A 16,224-nucleotide genomic window follows, 5' to 3' on the forward strand; every position below is an offset into this window, starting at 1 on the left:
TTGGGTATAAATACATAATTATAATAATAAATATTAGTATAAATATAAATATAAAAAAATTCTTTGAATATAAATATATATATAATAAAAAATAAAAAAAAATTAATCGAGTGAGTGGATTAGGACAAGCTAGAATTTATAAGACATCAAGAAAATTATTTTATTGAATTTAAATATTCATTGAAATCGAACAAATTTTTTTGTATTATTTTGTTAAAATTTTTTAATTTAAAAATTTTAAGTATTAAAAATGATCAATTAATTATTTTTATTTTGATGTATTAAATTTGAATTTTTTATCAGTTGATATGATGAAAAAAAAAGTAATAATATCATTATTAACTATTAATTTAATTAATGAGTGTATGAACAAAAATAGAGAACAAGTATTTAAAATTTAGTTTATTAAATAAAGTATAAATAAAAAATTCTATTTATAAATATAAATATATTAAATAATCTTTGATGTATATAAACACAGTAAATATACATATATGGCATTTTATACATTTGGTGAAGCATATCTGTAAGATTTAAAAATAATGTTTAAAATGTGAGCATTAAAATGTGTAAGCTTTAATTAATCAATGCACTAATAAATTAATTAATTAAAAGTTATTAGTGAGGATTAATAAATTAGTGGGTTGATTAATTAAAAAGAATGCGATAAATTATATCAAATGTGCCTTATTTTATGTATATGTGAATATTATTATCATAAATAATTATCATACTTATAAATCTACATGATATGTGAGCATTTATGTTGAATAAATAAATTGATGTTGTTTTATGTTAAATCATTATATTAATTGACTTTATTTATTTTTATTATTTATTCAAAATTTCTCCAAATTTTTTTTTGCAATAAGCTTTTTGTAACAAATTATTTTTGTGTTTATTTGTTATTATTATGGAATTTTTCAGTGAAATGAAAATGAAAATCGTTCTTCTCACGCATGCGGATTGAGATTAATTCTTAGTCTAGGGTGATCAGTCTCACCAGATACTCCACTTGTAATTTCACGTTAATCCATTTATAGTAAATAAATATCGTTGAGAAATTTTTATTTTTTACTCCAAAAATTTAATTACTCACACAAAATTATCATTTTTTTTTTTTTTTTCAAAAACTTAACGAAGTAATTAATTTAACTTTCAAGCACAAAATTAATTTTCTATCTCAACTATGCACTCAGAAAACAATTTTTTTATTTTAAAATACTTTTAAAAATTCTCTCTTTTTGAAAATTCAAAGAGATATTTCTCTAAAACTATCACAGAGATTTTATAGTTTTTTTCCTCTCAACTTACCTCACATCCTCTCTTAACTTTTGGCTCGAAATTTTCCCTCTTATCTCCTCTAAATTTCTCAATGAACCCTCAAATAGAAAAAAAAATAAATTGACCATGAATTTCTTAAAATTCTCTTTTTGTCACAACTCAAAGAGCTTTTTTTTAAAAACTATCAAAAATATTCCTAAAATTTTTTTCTCTTAACTTATCTCACACCTTCTTCTAACTTTTCGCCCAAAAATTTCCCTTTCAGCTCCTCTAGATACCTCAATAAACCCTCAGACAAAAATCCAATAAACCAAATTTACCTTAACGTAGAAAATTGACTTTAAAACTTTTCTCTCTAAAAAAAAAGACAAGAAAAACAATTATCGAACACCCTGACCTAATTTCTAGGTACAATGAAAGGTCACCCTTTGACCCATTTCCGAAAATTCCAAAATCACCCTCATTTTTTTTTTTTTTTAATTTTTAGAGTAATATAAAAATTTATTAAGAATTTTCTGATGATGATTCCAGAGATATAATTAAAGAAGAAAAAAAAATAAAAAAAAAAAAAAATAGATATATATGTATAAATTAATCCTTCAAAGCTTAAAAGTGAAAGCTCACGCCTGCGCGGTCTCTCCCTTCCAGCAAGTGGAATATCTCCCTGGAAATTTCTCAGTACTGGGTGTCAGATACTGGAAAATAGGCACCGCGCTCTGGTGCAAAACTTCGGAAGCTGTCCATTCATAGATCGACCCGCATATTATCTATGGACCTTGGACGGGCGTGTGAAAGTGCTCGAGCCCTAAAGCTTCCAGTTATTTTTTAACAAATGTTGAGGGTAGTTTGCTAAAAGCTTTCGTGACCTGTTAAGTTTCATTCATTCGTGACGTGAGTGAACAACTGATGATTATTCTCGATTTTAAAATTGATGTTTATAATAATTTATTATTAATACTAAAATTTTCATAATAATATTAACAGCAAATTAAGTGATTATAAGTAATCAAAACAAATATTTTAATGCCAATTGATTATTGATTAGAATAAAAATAATTAATTGATAAGACAGATGATTATAAAATATGTGAAGTTATAATTTATTGATTATATTTTTTTAAATATGTATTGAGATTCTGCGCTCGAAGAAAATCCTTTGGATTGCCTTGGTCTTATCTATTTTTTTGTTTTTGAAAAATAAATTCAGGAGTGAGTTAATGAAGTGATAAAGAGCTTCTAATTGGGGAGTATGGTTGTGGATTTTGATTGATTTGACAAAGTTTTTTATATAAAAAATTAAAAGTGTTCTTTCTGGGAAAAAACAGCCCGGCGAGCGAAGAAGCTCCGGGATTTGAGCAACAGGTTTATTGTTAATTTATATTTTTTAAATCTTAGTTGTGATTTTTTATATTTATTTTTAGTTGCGATGTTGAAAAAAATTTTTGGAAGTAACTTTTTTACTTAAATTTTTAGAAAAAAATTTTTTATTCAAATTTCTAGAAGAAAATTTTGTTTAATTTAAATTTATTGAAAGAAAAGTTTCTTGATAAACATTTAACGAAAAATAAAAATTTTATCATTAAATTTTAGAAAAAAAAAATTATGATTGATATTGAGAGTCAAAAAAGTTTATTAATTAAAATTCATTGGAATTAAATTTTTTTTTAAGAAAATTTATAGAAAAAAATTATAATTAATATTGAAGGTCAAAAAATTTTTTTCTAAAAAAATTTTATAAAATAAAAAATTTTCTTGGTCACAATTTAAAAAAAAAATTTTTTTTGATTACAATTTATCGAAAATAAAAACTTTGTAGAAATATTTTTATTGAAAATTCATAAGCTTTTTTTTTTACTTGTTAATAATTTAAAAACAAAATTATTTGTTTTATAAAAAAATTTTATTACAAATTATGAATATTTATTTTTGATCTAAAAAAATTATTGTTAAAAAAATAAACATTTTTTTGTGTAAATTTGTGAATGAATTAATATTCCGTAATAATTTTTCAGGAATTTATTATACTAAATCTTTTAAAATCAAGATTAAAATTTTTAAAAATCAAGAAAAATTTAATTATAATTTTTGATGAAAATTTAATATTTATTTTTAAATAATTTATAAAAATGAAGATAATAAATAATTTTTAAGGTACTAAATAAAGGGTAAAATAAAATAGAATAAAATAATCGATTACAATAATTATTATTATGATTTAGGAAAAGGGAAGCTCGATGCCAGAGGCGTCGGGGTCAGGGGTCGAGCTGGGAGTGATGGGAGTGGCTGACGAGCAGGATTACTCGACCTTCGAAAATAGAACGGGTCTCGCCGACGACATGAAGTTCCTGGCGAGCATGCCCGAGCTTTGCGACGTGACCTTTCTCGTGGGTGACACTAGGGAGCCGGTTTGCGCGGTGAAGGCCGTCCTCGCCGCTCGCAGCAGGTTATTATCATTTTCATTTCATTTAATTCCACTTTCTTCGATTGCTTTTCTGACTGCTTTTCCGACAGCTACGACTTTACCTAATAATTCTATTCAATAACAGTCAGCAAACTATTCTATTTTACATTTAATCATTAAATGTGTTTATTTTATGTCTCATAGTCCTCTGACTTAACTCTTACCCTTTGTGGAATTTTATTGTTCCATTTTATGTAAAAAAATCCGTAGATTACGAAAATAATAATAAAAAAGCTCAACTCCCCTACGTTTTTTGAATAAATAATTAAATTACACTAGGGTCGCTGAGACACCGCGTGATTAAACGTAAACAATTAATTTTTTTTTTTTTTCATTAATTTTTTTTCGCCCTTTGATACAATACCAATATTAATAGGGCTTTACGGTGATATATATATAAGTTATTTGATAAAAATACACGGTGTCTCAGCGACCCTAGTGTAATTTCATTATTTATTTAAAAAACGTGGGAGAGCTTTTTTATTATTATTTTCTTAATCTACGGATTTTTTTACATAAAATGGAACGATAAAATTCCACTAGCTAGTTAGTTTCTACAACGGGTAACAGTAAAGTCAGTGACTATCAATAGAATAGAAAATTTTGATAAAATAGAATGCTTCAAATTATTCCATAAAATTTTATTTATTTCAAAATTCAAAAAGCTTCTTCTCAATAACTATGACAGATTTTCTAAAATTTTTTCTCCGCTAATTTATTTCACACCCTCTTGTAATTTTCCGCCCAAAAATTTCCCTTTTACCTCTTTTCGATTCCCCAATATGCATCCAGAAAACAATTTTTTCATTTTAAACTATTTTTAAGAATTCTTTCTTTTTCAAAATTCAAAGAGTTTTTTCTCCAAAACTATCACATAGATTTTTAAACTTTTTTCCTCTCAACCTACCTTACATCCTCTCTTAACTTATGGCTCAAAAATTTCCCTCTTATCTCCTCTAAATTCCTCAATCAACCCTCAAATAGAAAAAAAAAATTAACCATGAATTATTTTAAGTTCTCTTTTTGATACGATTCAAAGAGCTTGTTTTAAAAACTATCAAAAATTTTCGAAAATTTTTTCTCTCCTAACTTATCTCACATCCTCTCGTAATTTTTCGCCCAAAAATTTACCTCTTACCTCTTCTAGATTTCCCAATAAACTCTTAAATAGAATATCATGTCAACAATCTATTTCTTAGAAGTTCATTTTTATTTAAAATTCAAAAAGCTTTTGCTCAGAAACTAAGAAAGAAATTAAAAAATTTACTTTTCTTCAACTTACCTTATAACCTCTTTCAACTCTTGGTTCGATAATTTCCCTCTCATCTCTTTTAAGTTGGTCAATGAACCCTCAAACAAAAAAAAAATAATTAAACTATTAATCTTAAAAAATTCTCTTTTTTAGAAAATTTAAACAACTTTTTCTTAAAAACAATCTAAGATATTCTAAAATTTTTTTCCTCTCAACTGACCTTATATCTTGTCTTAACTTTTGGTGTGAAAATTTTCCTTTTACCTCTAGATTTCTCAATAAAACTTTAAATAAAAAACACAAAATCAGTTGTAAATTTTTAAAATTCCCTCAATTTCAAAATTCAAAAAGCTTTTCCTTAAAAACCATTTTAGATATTAAAAAATTTCTTTTCCCTCTTTTTACTTTATACACTTAATTTTTCGCCCAAAAATTTTTCTCCGACCTCCGCTAAATGCCTCAATAAAACTCATTATTTATATTAAAATACAAGAGTTCATAATACAATACAACTTATTATATTTCTAATAATCGTCACAATTACTTTCAGAGTTTTCCATAAAATGCTTTACCAAGCACCGAGTCCACAGCGTAAAAAAGAACCTCAGAAAGACAAGCTGAGATTTTTCCTCAAAAGAAGCTCCGAGCCACTGCTAAATCTCCAGAACGCGGCTCAACAGGTAAATTAATTCTTCTTTTAAAAATAAAAAAAAAAGAGAAGATAAAATAACTTTTTATCCACTTTTAAATTAACTTCTTTCTACGATTAAATTTTCTCATAAAAAAATTTACTCAGCGGTCAGGTTACGTTCAGCAGTTGGCGCCCATAATAGAGGTACTTTATGCAACAAAGGCGTAGTAGAAAAACTGCATGCAATTGTGATTAAAATTAAAACCATAAATACAATTTTTAATAAATTTGAATTTGAAGCTAATAAATAAATTAATAAAATAAAAAATTTTCCTTAAGTAAATTAAAAATTCGCCATTCTATTGATGCTTTACCTTCTTTTATGGTAGTTGTCGTGGTACAATGTTGTCAAAAAATTAAAGATTATATGGGCCGTAAAAGTATATGAGCTTGTAGCTAAGTACACGAAAAGAACAAAATTACACTGCCAAAATTATCCTCCCATATCATACTCCCTGTTATCAGTGGAGAAAAAAATTTTAAGATAATATCAAATATAATCCAGATTATACTAAAATATTTTTGTATTATACTCAGTGTAATGTCCGATTTGACCAAGTAATTTTACGGGTTATACCGCGTTAGATTATATATATGTGTATATATATAATTCGAATTATACTCAGTAGAATCTTGGATTATATAATTTTTTCAAAAATTGTGATATTCAACTTTTTTTCTTTTTTAATTTATAAATTTATAAATTTTTTTGAAAATTGTGACAATCAATTTTTTTTTAATTGTTCATTTTTTATGTATTTTTCAAAAAAAAATATGTATCAATAAAATCAAATAGAAATTTTGTTCAAAAAAATAAAAAAAAAATGGTGACCTTACTTGAAAATATTTACCAAAAATTTTTCAACCCCAAATTATCGGAAAAATTGTGCTTAAATGCTTCTTAAATATTTTATGTCGATGCATTGCATTGCATTTTTGAAAAATACACAAAAAAACGAACAATTAAAAAAAAAATTAATAAATTAAAAAAGAAAAAAGTTGAATATCACAATTTTCGAAAAAATTATACAATCCAAAATTCTACTGAGTATAATTCAAATTATACCGGATATTTTTTCGGATTATATCCACTGTAATCTAACACGGTATAATCAGAAAAATTACTTGGTCAAATCAGAGATTACACTGAGTATAATACAAAAATAATTTAGTATAATCTGGATTATATTTGATATTATTTGAAAGATAACACTGAGTATAATACGGGAAGATATGTAATGTAATTTTGTTCTTTCCGTGTAGTCCATAATTTTTACGCAAGATTGTACGCGTGAAGACGTAACCCATACAATTGTTTCCGTCCGACTCCGTAGATGTATACTTTTTCATAAATTTTGTTGAACTTTAATTCGTTATTTATAAATAATTAAATGGTCAAAAATTTGTTTTATTTTTTTTTTTTTAAACTCACAACAAATACATTAAAAGACTGTCAGTTTTTTTAAACTTTCTGACAATTAGTTTTTTTTTTTTTTCATAACTAAGAAACTGGTACAGAACTGCAGAGAGCACATGCAATCAATGTTAAATACCCAATTTTTAATTGAATTCATTTCGGATTATAGGTGGTCAATCGATTTAAAATTTTTAGAGTGATTGTATCATCATGTCCTTAATAAGTATACAACAATTTAGAATTTCCTGACGTTATGCCTTAACCACGACAACTACCTTAATCTATAAACTTTTACTGTCTAGATCTAGTGCATTTTCTATTAAAAATTGTTGATTTAAAAATTTTGAGTGATAAAAAATTAATTGACTAATCCACTTTGAGACTGTGGGTCTTTTTTTTTTTTTTGATTTTATTTAGGAATAATAAGAAGTTTTGGTTGAAGAAATTGGATAGTTGCTTAGCACGACTTGTATAGATTAGATTGAAGCGTTTAACGAACAATTTTAGATGAAATAAATAAATTAATGGTCCCTGTAATTTATTTGTTTAGCCGCAATCGAACCAGCATCACACGTTGATTATTGAGGAGTTTGAGCCGGATGTATTCAGGCAGCTCATAGAGTACATTCATACGGGATCTGTCACTCTGCAGCCTAGAACTCTGTTAGGTAGGTTTTAATAAAGAAAGCTATAGTGAAATAATAAATAATAATTGATAATAATGTGAATAAGATTTATTGTTTTATTTATTTTTTAGGAGTGATGAATGCTGCTGATTATTACGGGTTGGACGAGTTGAGAAAAGCTTGCGCTGGTTTTGTACAATGCTGCATTACTGTTGATACTGTCTGTGCGCTTTTAGCTTCTGCTGAACGATATATTCAATATAAATGTACGAAGTCGCTCGTACAAAAGGTTATTATTATTTTTTTATTATAAAAAAGTTAATGTGAAATTACTTATAAAAAATTGCATAAGAAGTAACATGTATAAATATTTGGAAAAAAAAAAAAAAGCCTTTTCTTCAATGTTTTTTTTTGTAATTCGCGCTTTTCCGCGGATCGATCTTTATAGAAAAATCTTGACGTATGTAATTTGTTATTATTTTTTATTGGCTGTCCAGTCTAATACAACAATTTTTTCTCTAATTTGTCGTAATATTGTAAGCATGTATTTTCCTCCAGGCAATAGAGAAAAATTAGAGAATAAATTATTGTATTAGACTGGACAGCCAATAAAAACTAAAAATATAAAATCAGTCTTTAGAAAAAGTAAACATCAGAAAAATTGGTATAATTATTATTACTATTATCATAATTTACAGAAATTTATGTGAAATAACTTTCAATTAATTACTGAAAAAATAAAATCTGTAAAATCAAAAAAAAAATTATTTCAATGTTTTTTTACATTTCGCGATTTTCCGAGGATTGACATTAACAAACAAATTTAGGCGTGAAAGTACTCATTTAAAAAATAACTTTGAATCTATAAGACACTATAACTAATTATTAATTTTTTTTTCAATTAAATATTAATATAGTTTTATCATTCCAGGTCTTAGAATTCGTAGACGAGCATGGAAATGAAGTATTAAATCTTGGATCATTTACATTATTGCCTCAACATGTCGTAAGATTAATCTTAGCCCGTGAAGAATTGCGAGCTGATGAATTCACTAAATTCCAGGTTATTATTAAAAAAAATTATTGTTATTATCATCATCATTATTATTATCATTTTAAGATTGGTGCAAGAAACCTGATTATTTTTATTTTTCAAGTTTCCTTTGAAAGTATGTTAGTTTATAATTGTTTAAGATCCTCCAAAAATCAGCGTGGTGAAAAAATTTTTAGGGTCCGATTAAGATTCTTAAAAGTTCATGTCAAAAATTGAATTTTCGGCTTTTAATATTTTTTATCGTCAGATTATTATTTAGTAGTTTAAAAATGATTTAGATTCTGAAAATTTTAAGCGGAAAATTTTATTTATAGAAGTCACTAAAGATTTTAAAAACATTTTTCCGATGCCGGATAAATATTTTAAAATTAACAATACAGTAGTAATTATTGTCTTGTCAAACTTTAATTTATTTATTTGGTAGTTTATGGATATTGTTTAGTGTGTCAACTTGACAGAAACAAAATTTGAAGTTCGTTGATTTTGATATTGACAAGTTAAGAGAAAATATTTTAAGTATTCTACTTTAAGTTTGAAAAATTTTAAGCGAGCCTTGAAATAATTGTTTATCAAGCTGATTTTTGTCGAGGGCTCTGAAAACATTATAAACTTACATATTTTCATAGTAAACTCGATGATGAAAAATATTGGATTATTTTGCACCGCTCTAATATATACTCTTGTAAGAATTTTCTAAAAGCGAGAGCCGTAGGCCACCTAGTGGCAAAAACAAGATATAATTTCTAAAACTATTCGGTTTTTCATATCTTATTAATTAGTCCGACATTCTAAACCAAATCTTTAATACCGATTGACATTTTTAAGCTATAATTATCAATTATAGGCAGCATTGATGTGGAGTAAGAAATACTGCGATAGTAATCCAGGTCTGTCATTACCCGACGTAATCGGTAATTTCCTCGAGTACATCCAATTCCATAAAATTCCGGCTACCATGCTAATGAAAGAAGTTCATCCTCTGGGGCTGGTCCCCAACACTACTATCATGAATTCTCTCGCTTATCAGGTGCGTAAAATAATTTATTTACTAATATAATTTTTTGACTCATTTTTTATCAACATAACGATTAAAAATGATAAGAAGCTACTTACAGACAAGTACACTAAAAAAAATCTGGAAAAAGGTTGACTCTAAAGGCCATCCCTGCAACTTCCCGCTAATTCCATATTTAAATGCTTAAAATTGCACTTATGACGTTTTTGAGCTCTTCGAGCTCAAAAAACACTATTTTTTGAAATTTCAAACTGTCATAACTTTAGAATGAATCAACCGATTTTTACACGATTGGCCGCAAAGTCGTTCAAAAGTTATCCCAAAAAAACCACTTTTGAAAAAAAAATTTTTTCACAGTTTTTTTTGAGATTTTTCGAAATCTATCGGTCCGAATCGGTCCAAATTTTATTCAAGATTTAAGTTTTCCCAAGCTCTTTTCAAATGGTACCAGCCAGAATTTGATTTTTGCAAAACGGGGTGTAACCAATAACTTCCCGATTTTTGAACATCTTAAATTTTCTTAGCGAGAAGTTAAAAATTGGTATTGACAAGAGAATTGTTGCAGGCAGACCCCTCCAGTGTCGACGTCGGAAAGCTGTCTCCTTACAGAGTGAGGAAGCATGGACGAAGCATGTCTGTGCAATCTTCTTTGGATCCGTACGGGAGCAACACGACCCTGAGCTCCTGTGGAAGCGATGTTGGATCGGACCAGAAGCAGAACTCGGGCAGCAACTAACCTACGGCCCCGGTCGCCCCAGCAGCGACCGTCACGGACTCGTCCTCTGTGAACAAGCTCGACGCTCTCGCGAGTTCTGGGCTGCCTCCACCAGCGCTCCTCCCGATGACCGCTGCGGTCGTTGAGTCTGACATCCAGGTGGTGGTCCAGTCACCGGCCCTGACCATGCCTGAGGAGCAGCAGTCCGAGCTCGAGCAGATCCAGGAGATTAAGGACATTTCTCTAGACCTGGAGCGCGATCAGGAGAACAATAATCTTTCAGTTAACAGTTATCAGCAGAAACATGAACAGGAGCAGAAACAGGAACAGGACAGTGGGGTTAAAATCGAACCGCAGAACAATCTCATCAGTGATAGTATACAGGACAACTACCAGGACTTGATGACGTCGACAATGATCCTCACCAGGCAGGAAAACTTCATTGAAGATGACGGAAATCTTGATAGGACGACCGGACTCTACATAAGATTGGTTATCAAACAGGATGGACGACCCGATCTTGTTTGGCTTTATAAAACTCACAAGTTTTGAATTTCTTTCGGTTTAAATAACTGATAGAAGGATTTATTGATTTTTGATAAGATTTACTACTTGTTACTAATACGAAAAAGGTGTATCTCAAAATAAACGTTCTTTTGGCTTTACAAAATCAATAGGGCGTATAAAAAATTGTTTTTTTTTTCTAATCAACTTGAGCATGTATAAAAGTTTGGAAAATCAAAAAGTTCACGCCTAATGATCTCATTTTTCATAATAAAATCGATTAGAATAAAATACGAGTTGCGGTTAACCAGTCAAATCGACAACATTTCGAATTATCAAAACTCTAGAAAATTTAAAATTCTGCTCCATTCAAAGTTTATAAAATACATTAGCTTAAATAGAATATCAGCCGAAAAACAATTTTGTAAATTATAAAACACTGAGTTCTTGAATATAGATGAACATAAATCTAATATTCCTCAAGAGTTAAAATTAATTTAATTTCGAAAAAGGTTCGTTACGACGTATATTCATCCGAATAATGATTCGGCCGAAAATTACTCATTTAAATAACTATATATTTACATTTTTCCGCTAAATAAGCGTTCGTCTGTTCATTCCTTTTGGTTTAAAAATTTTCGTTGTTATGTTTTTTAATTTATTACGACTTTGTGACTTTGAAAGATTCTATTAATATAGATTTAGTTTTTTCCTCTATTCAACATTATATCTTTCGGAATTTCAAAATTTGTAAAATTAATTATTTTATATTAACTTTCCAAGTTCTAGTAATTTATTAATTCGGAATGTTCTCAGTCTGACTAGTTGACTGCAATCCAAAAATCAGATTTTTTTTTATTATATCTCGATGTTTCAAGGCCCTTAAAAGCTATTTTGACTACTTATTTATACCTATACTTTTATACATTCTTAAATTAATTAAGAAAAAAAAATTTTATACGCCCTTTTGGTTCTTTCTTTTTGAATGAAAAGCGAGTAGAAAAATTGAATTTTGAGAATTTTTATAACCCCATAACTTCAATAGATAATTCTATTAGATCTGAATCATGGTGTCGCAACTAAATAACCGCGTACAAAATAACCGCGACAAAATAACCCCGGACATCATAACCGCAAATAAATAAACCGTGGACAAAATAACCGAACGAGAAAATATTATAATCAAAATATTTTCGCATCAACACACACACAATCCATGAAAAAAGGGCACATTTAAATTACAAGATTCGTTTAATGGCCTATTTTCGAATAAACACACACAAAAACCATACTAAAAGGGCGCAACACGATTACCCGCGTTTGTGTTAATCTAATATCGAATAAACACACACAAAAATATAATATATATTTAAAAATTATTTTCAGAGATCAATTATAAAATTTTATGTTTTGGATATTTTGTCCATGGTTATTTTGTCGTTCGGTTATTTTGTTTAAAGTTTTTTTATTACGGCGCCCTGAATCATTTATTATTTTCAAATGAAAAAACTTATAACAAATGAACTGATACTCAAAAAATTTTTTATTAATAGTTAACAAATATTAACAATTTATAAGTAAATAAATTAATCTATCAAGAATCAATAAGTTCTTCTAACAGTACATAAAACGATTAGCAAACCACTTGGCAGCGAACAAAAAGGCTTTATGTTATCAGATTACAGACGTTAGTAATTTTTTTTGTCTTCATTGTCTTATGTCAATAGGTGATGGGCTCAATTATCACACAAAAATCAGCACATACTTATGAATCTTTTGAAAAATTGCATCCTTAGTTTTTTTTTTTAACTTTCAGTTGTGAGATTCTAAATAAAATGTGTGAATATTTAAAAAAAAAAAAAAATATAAAAGATTTAGTTTATTGTTATTTATCTATATTATAAATATTAATCAAATTAAATTGAATTTTTGAAATAAGAACATCTGTAAGATGACATCAAGCCTGCGCGTGGTTCTTAAAAAGTTCTAAATTATTTAAAAAATTACCGCATAATTATTAATTAAAATCATAATTATAATTACATATCCGTCGACGTAATCAAGATAATTATATCATATATTACATCAATGCCGAAGAAATAAGACTCGAACTATATATTTGATACTAAGAGCTAATTAAATTAACCCATGTTTCGCTGTTTCTCTTCCATACCTTTTTTGGTCGTACTCGAACTTATATATAGTATATGTGTGCATATTTTTAAGATTGAGTATCTTTAGTATTTATTTTAGGCAAAAAATTGACAATTTTTATCCTTCGAGTTTCCTATAGAAATATATTTTGAAAGTTTCCTCCAAAAATCAGAACGATAAAAAATTTTTTAGGAGTCGCTCAAGATTTTTAAAAGTTCATGTTAAAAATTGAATTTTCGGCTTTTAATATTTTTAATCGTCAGTCTATTATTTAAAGGGTTAAAAGTGATGTAAATTCTGAAAATTAAAAGTCGAAATTTCGATTTATAGAAGTCGTTAAAGATTTTTAAAATTTTCTTCAGGTGCCGGATAAATATTGTGAAATTAACAATAAACCGGTCATTAATGTTTTGTAAGATTTTTATTTATTTTTTTGGTGGTTTATTTACATTGTTTAGTGTGTCAATGATAAAAACAATATTTGAAGTTTTTTGATTTTGATATTGACAAGAAAAGAAAACATTTCAAATACGCTACTTTAAAAAGTTTGAAAAATTTTGAGCGAGCCTTAAAATAATTGTTTATCAAGCTTTTTTTTTGTCGAGGGCTCGGATCAAATATATTTTCACAGTAAACTACAAGATAAAAAAGTCTTTTTTTTTGCGCCGCCCTAATATATACTCTGGTGAGATTTTTCTGAAAGCGAGAGACGTAGGCCACCTAGTGGTGAAACCAAGAACTAACTTTTGAAAAATCTTATCAGACAAAACTTTTCAACATCTACTGATAATGAATGTTCATAAAAAAATCATGTTATCGTCAGTATGAAAACAAAAGTATTAAAATTGTTGATATATGATAATATATAATATTTATTGGTACTCGGTATCAACTGTTGATACTTCGCTGAATATTTATAACTTTATTAACTATAGACAGTGCTTAGTTACTTAATAATAAGCTCATAAATTAATAATTAATAGTTTATAACCTAAAAGAGTAAATTCGGCTTTACGTCGCTGTAAATCATTACAAAGTTTGGTTGACTGGTTATTTTGAGGGCGTCTTCGACTATCTAATCGGTATGATAAACTCCTTAGATAAATGCGTACAATATTGAAATCTGTCGTTTACAATTAATTATTCATTATAAATTGTTATTATTATTATTATTTTGTTATTAAATGCTCAGGGGGGTTATCCCCGGAGTCCGATTCTCCGAGGGCCCAGTCTGAGCTCCATCCGTTACTGCTGGACCACTCCGCACAATAAGGCGGTTAGTGATCACAGCAGGCCAAAGTTATTTCCTTTAAGAGACGGAGAGAACCAAGTATAACAGCCTTCTGCATCCTAACTGCCAAGAACTCAGCTTTTGATGAGCAAGCTGGAACTTTGGCAAGTGAGGATACAAAAGACTGTTTCATCCCTCCTAGGACGCCAACAATCAGGACGACAAGCTTGACATGGTGACCTGGGTAAAGTTTGCCAATTTCAAACAGGAGATCCTGATATATTTGTCTTTTGTGCTCTTCTTTGGCTGAGATGTTGTATTCAGCCGGGGCCGAGAACTCAATAACATAAATGTCACGAGTAGCCTTGTCAAAGAGCACAATATCAGGTTTGTTGTGATCTATCCGCCGGGTTGTTGCAAATGGCACGTTCCAATAAATTTTGCAACTGTCATTCTCAACAACCTGGGGAATATCTCCTGGCAAATAAGGCAGCACTGGTGTCACGTCAATACTGTAGCAATGACGAAGATAGTAGTACAGTAATCTCAGGGCCGCATTGTGACGCTGGATATATGCACCTCTCGCCAGCACAGGACATGCCGACAAAAGGTGCATAAGCGTCTCCGGATGTTGTTTACGCCTCCTACAGGAAGTGTCCGGAAGCTGCACCTGGAGCACCTTGCTACGGTACTCAAGAGTGTTAATGACACCATCTTGGCAGGCAAATATGAACCCTTCAGTCTCGGACATTATTATTATTATTATTATTATTATTATTATTATTATTATTATTATTATTATTATACTATAAATAAATATAAATAGTTATGTAATGTTATTGATATGGAATATGTATATATATATTAGGGTGTGCTAAAATGTAACTTCCGTGAAAAACCTTTTAAAATTGGAGCTTTGAATTCCACTTTTAACAGGGGCTGTGTTTGGGCATTTCCTGAGATATTTTGAGAGGAGAGGATTTATTTGATTTTCATAGAATTTTTTAGTAGAAGCTTATTTAATTTGGGTTCCGGCAAAATCGTGAAGCGTTCCACATTTTTACAAATTAAATAATCCTGTGAAACGGGAAAGAATATGAGTTACGGTTATTATTACGTGAAGCGTTCCACATTCACGTAACAGGATGCTTGGTAGGAAAGGATTGAAAAAGGAAAGTGGAGAGGATCTTCTTAATGTGAGTTTATAGAATGTGCGAGAAAAAATTCAGATAGCAACAAATTCAGACATATCGGCTACTCTATCATTTGAGCTACCCGGTCTATATTAAATTTCTCTTTCGCTTATTCTATGTAAAATCTTACGGTAAGCATTTTTACAAATTAAATAATGCTGTTTGGTTATTTCCGCTGAAAATTCAAAATTTGGCCGGAAGTGCCCAATTAAATCTGCTGTTAAAAATTATATTAAAATCAAATAAGTCCTCTCCTCTCAAAATATCTCAGGAAATGCCCAAACACAGCCCCTGTTAAAAGCGGAACTCAAAGTTCCAATTTTAAAAGGTTCTTCACAGAAGTTACATTTTGGCATACCCTAATATATATAAATATATATATATAAAATATACAATATATATCTGAATGTCGCCACTGTGAGAAACTCTACGACGCCCTAACAACTTTCCTACCTCAATATTTTCGGTACTTCCGAAGAAATCGGTGCCCGTTTAAAGGACTATTTTTTTTTCAATGGAAGTTATTGAAAATATTATTGAGGGCTTAGCTAGTGTCTGTGTAATTAAAACTTTTTTTTTAAAGTTCCTTGTAATTGTTGAAGATAAATCGTTCTATCAGTGTGTTAA

General features: G+C 28.7%; 2 protein-coding genes across 3 annotated transcripts; both read left to right on the forward strand.

Moving 5' to 3' along the window:
• The first annotated feature begins 2,486 nt into the window (after positions 1 to 2,486).
• Positions 2,487 to 10,536, forward strand: LOC141533691 (serine-enriched protein). Of its 2 annotated transcripts, none has more exons than XM_074252701.1 (9): positions 2,487 to 2,646; positions 3,504 to 3,727; positions 5,548 to 5,677; positions 5,794 to 5,832; positions 7,656 to 7,773; positions 7,863 to 8,020; positions 8,663 to 8,794; positions 9,630 to 9,812; positions 10,366 to 10,536. In XM_074252701.1, the coding sequence occupies exons 2-9, from the start codon at positions 3,519 to 3,521 to the stop codon at positions 10,534 to 10,536; spliced, it is 1,140 nt and encodes a 379-aa protein (XP_074108802.1). In that variant the 5' UTR covers positions 2,487 to 2,646; positions 3,504 to 3,518. The 2 variants fall into 2 exon arrangements, with proteins under 2 accessions (XP_074108802.1, XP_074108804.1); XM_074252703.1 differs by having other exon boundaries at positions 10,370 to 10,527.
• Positions 10,537 to 10,641: 105 nt separating this feature from the next.
• On the forward strand, positions 10,642 to 11,613 carry LOC141533692 (uncharacterized). Its single transcript, XM_074252704.1, has one exon. It carries the CDS (start codon positions 10,642 to 10,644, stop codon positions 11,065 to 11,067), a length of 426 nt encoding a protein of 141 aa, XP_074108805.1. The 3' UTR covers positions 11,068 to 11,613.
• Positions 11,614 to 16,224: the final 4,611 nt, after the last annotated feature.

This window comes from Cotesia typhae, unplaced genomic scaffold, assembly GCF_013202065.1.
Source record: "Cotesia typhae breed Kobodo isofemale line unplaced genomic scaffold, CoteBio_Ctyphae scaffold_121, whole genome shotgun sequence".
Lineage (NCBI taxonomy): Eukaryota > Metazoa > Arthropoda > Insecta > Hymenoptera > Braconidae > Cotesia > Cotesia typhae.

Bases quoted from the DNA above. Each gene is read 5' to 3' on its own strand.
- LOC141533691 (XM_074252701.1), top strand. From the start codon at position 3,519: ATGCCAGAGGCGTCGGGGTCAGGGGTCGAGCTGGGAGTGATGGGAGTG. The intron at 3,728-5,547 runs GTTATTATCATT...AATTACTTTCAG, and splicing joins GTCCTCGCCGCTCGCAGCAG to AGTTTTCCATAAAATGCTTT. The intron at 8,795-9,629 runs GTTATTATTAAA...TATCAATTATAG, and splicing joins ATGAATTCACTAAATTCCAG to GCAGCATTGATGTGGAGTAA.
- LOC141533692 (XM_074252704.1), top strand. From the start codon at position 10,642: ATGACCGCTGCGGTCGTTGAGTCTGACATCCAGGTGGTGGTCCAGTCA.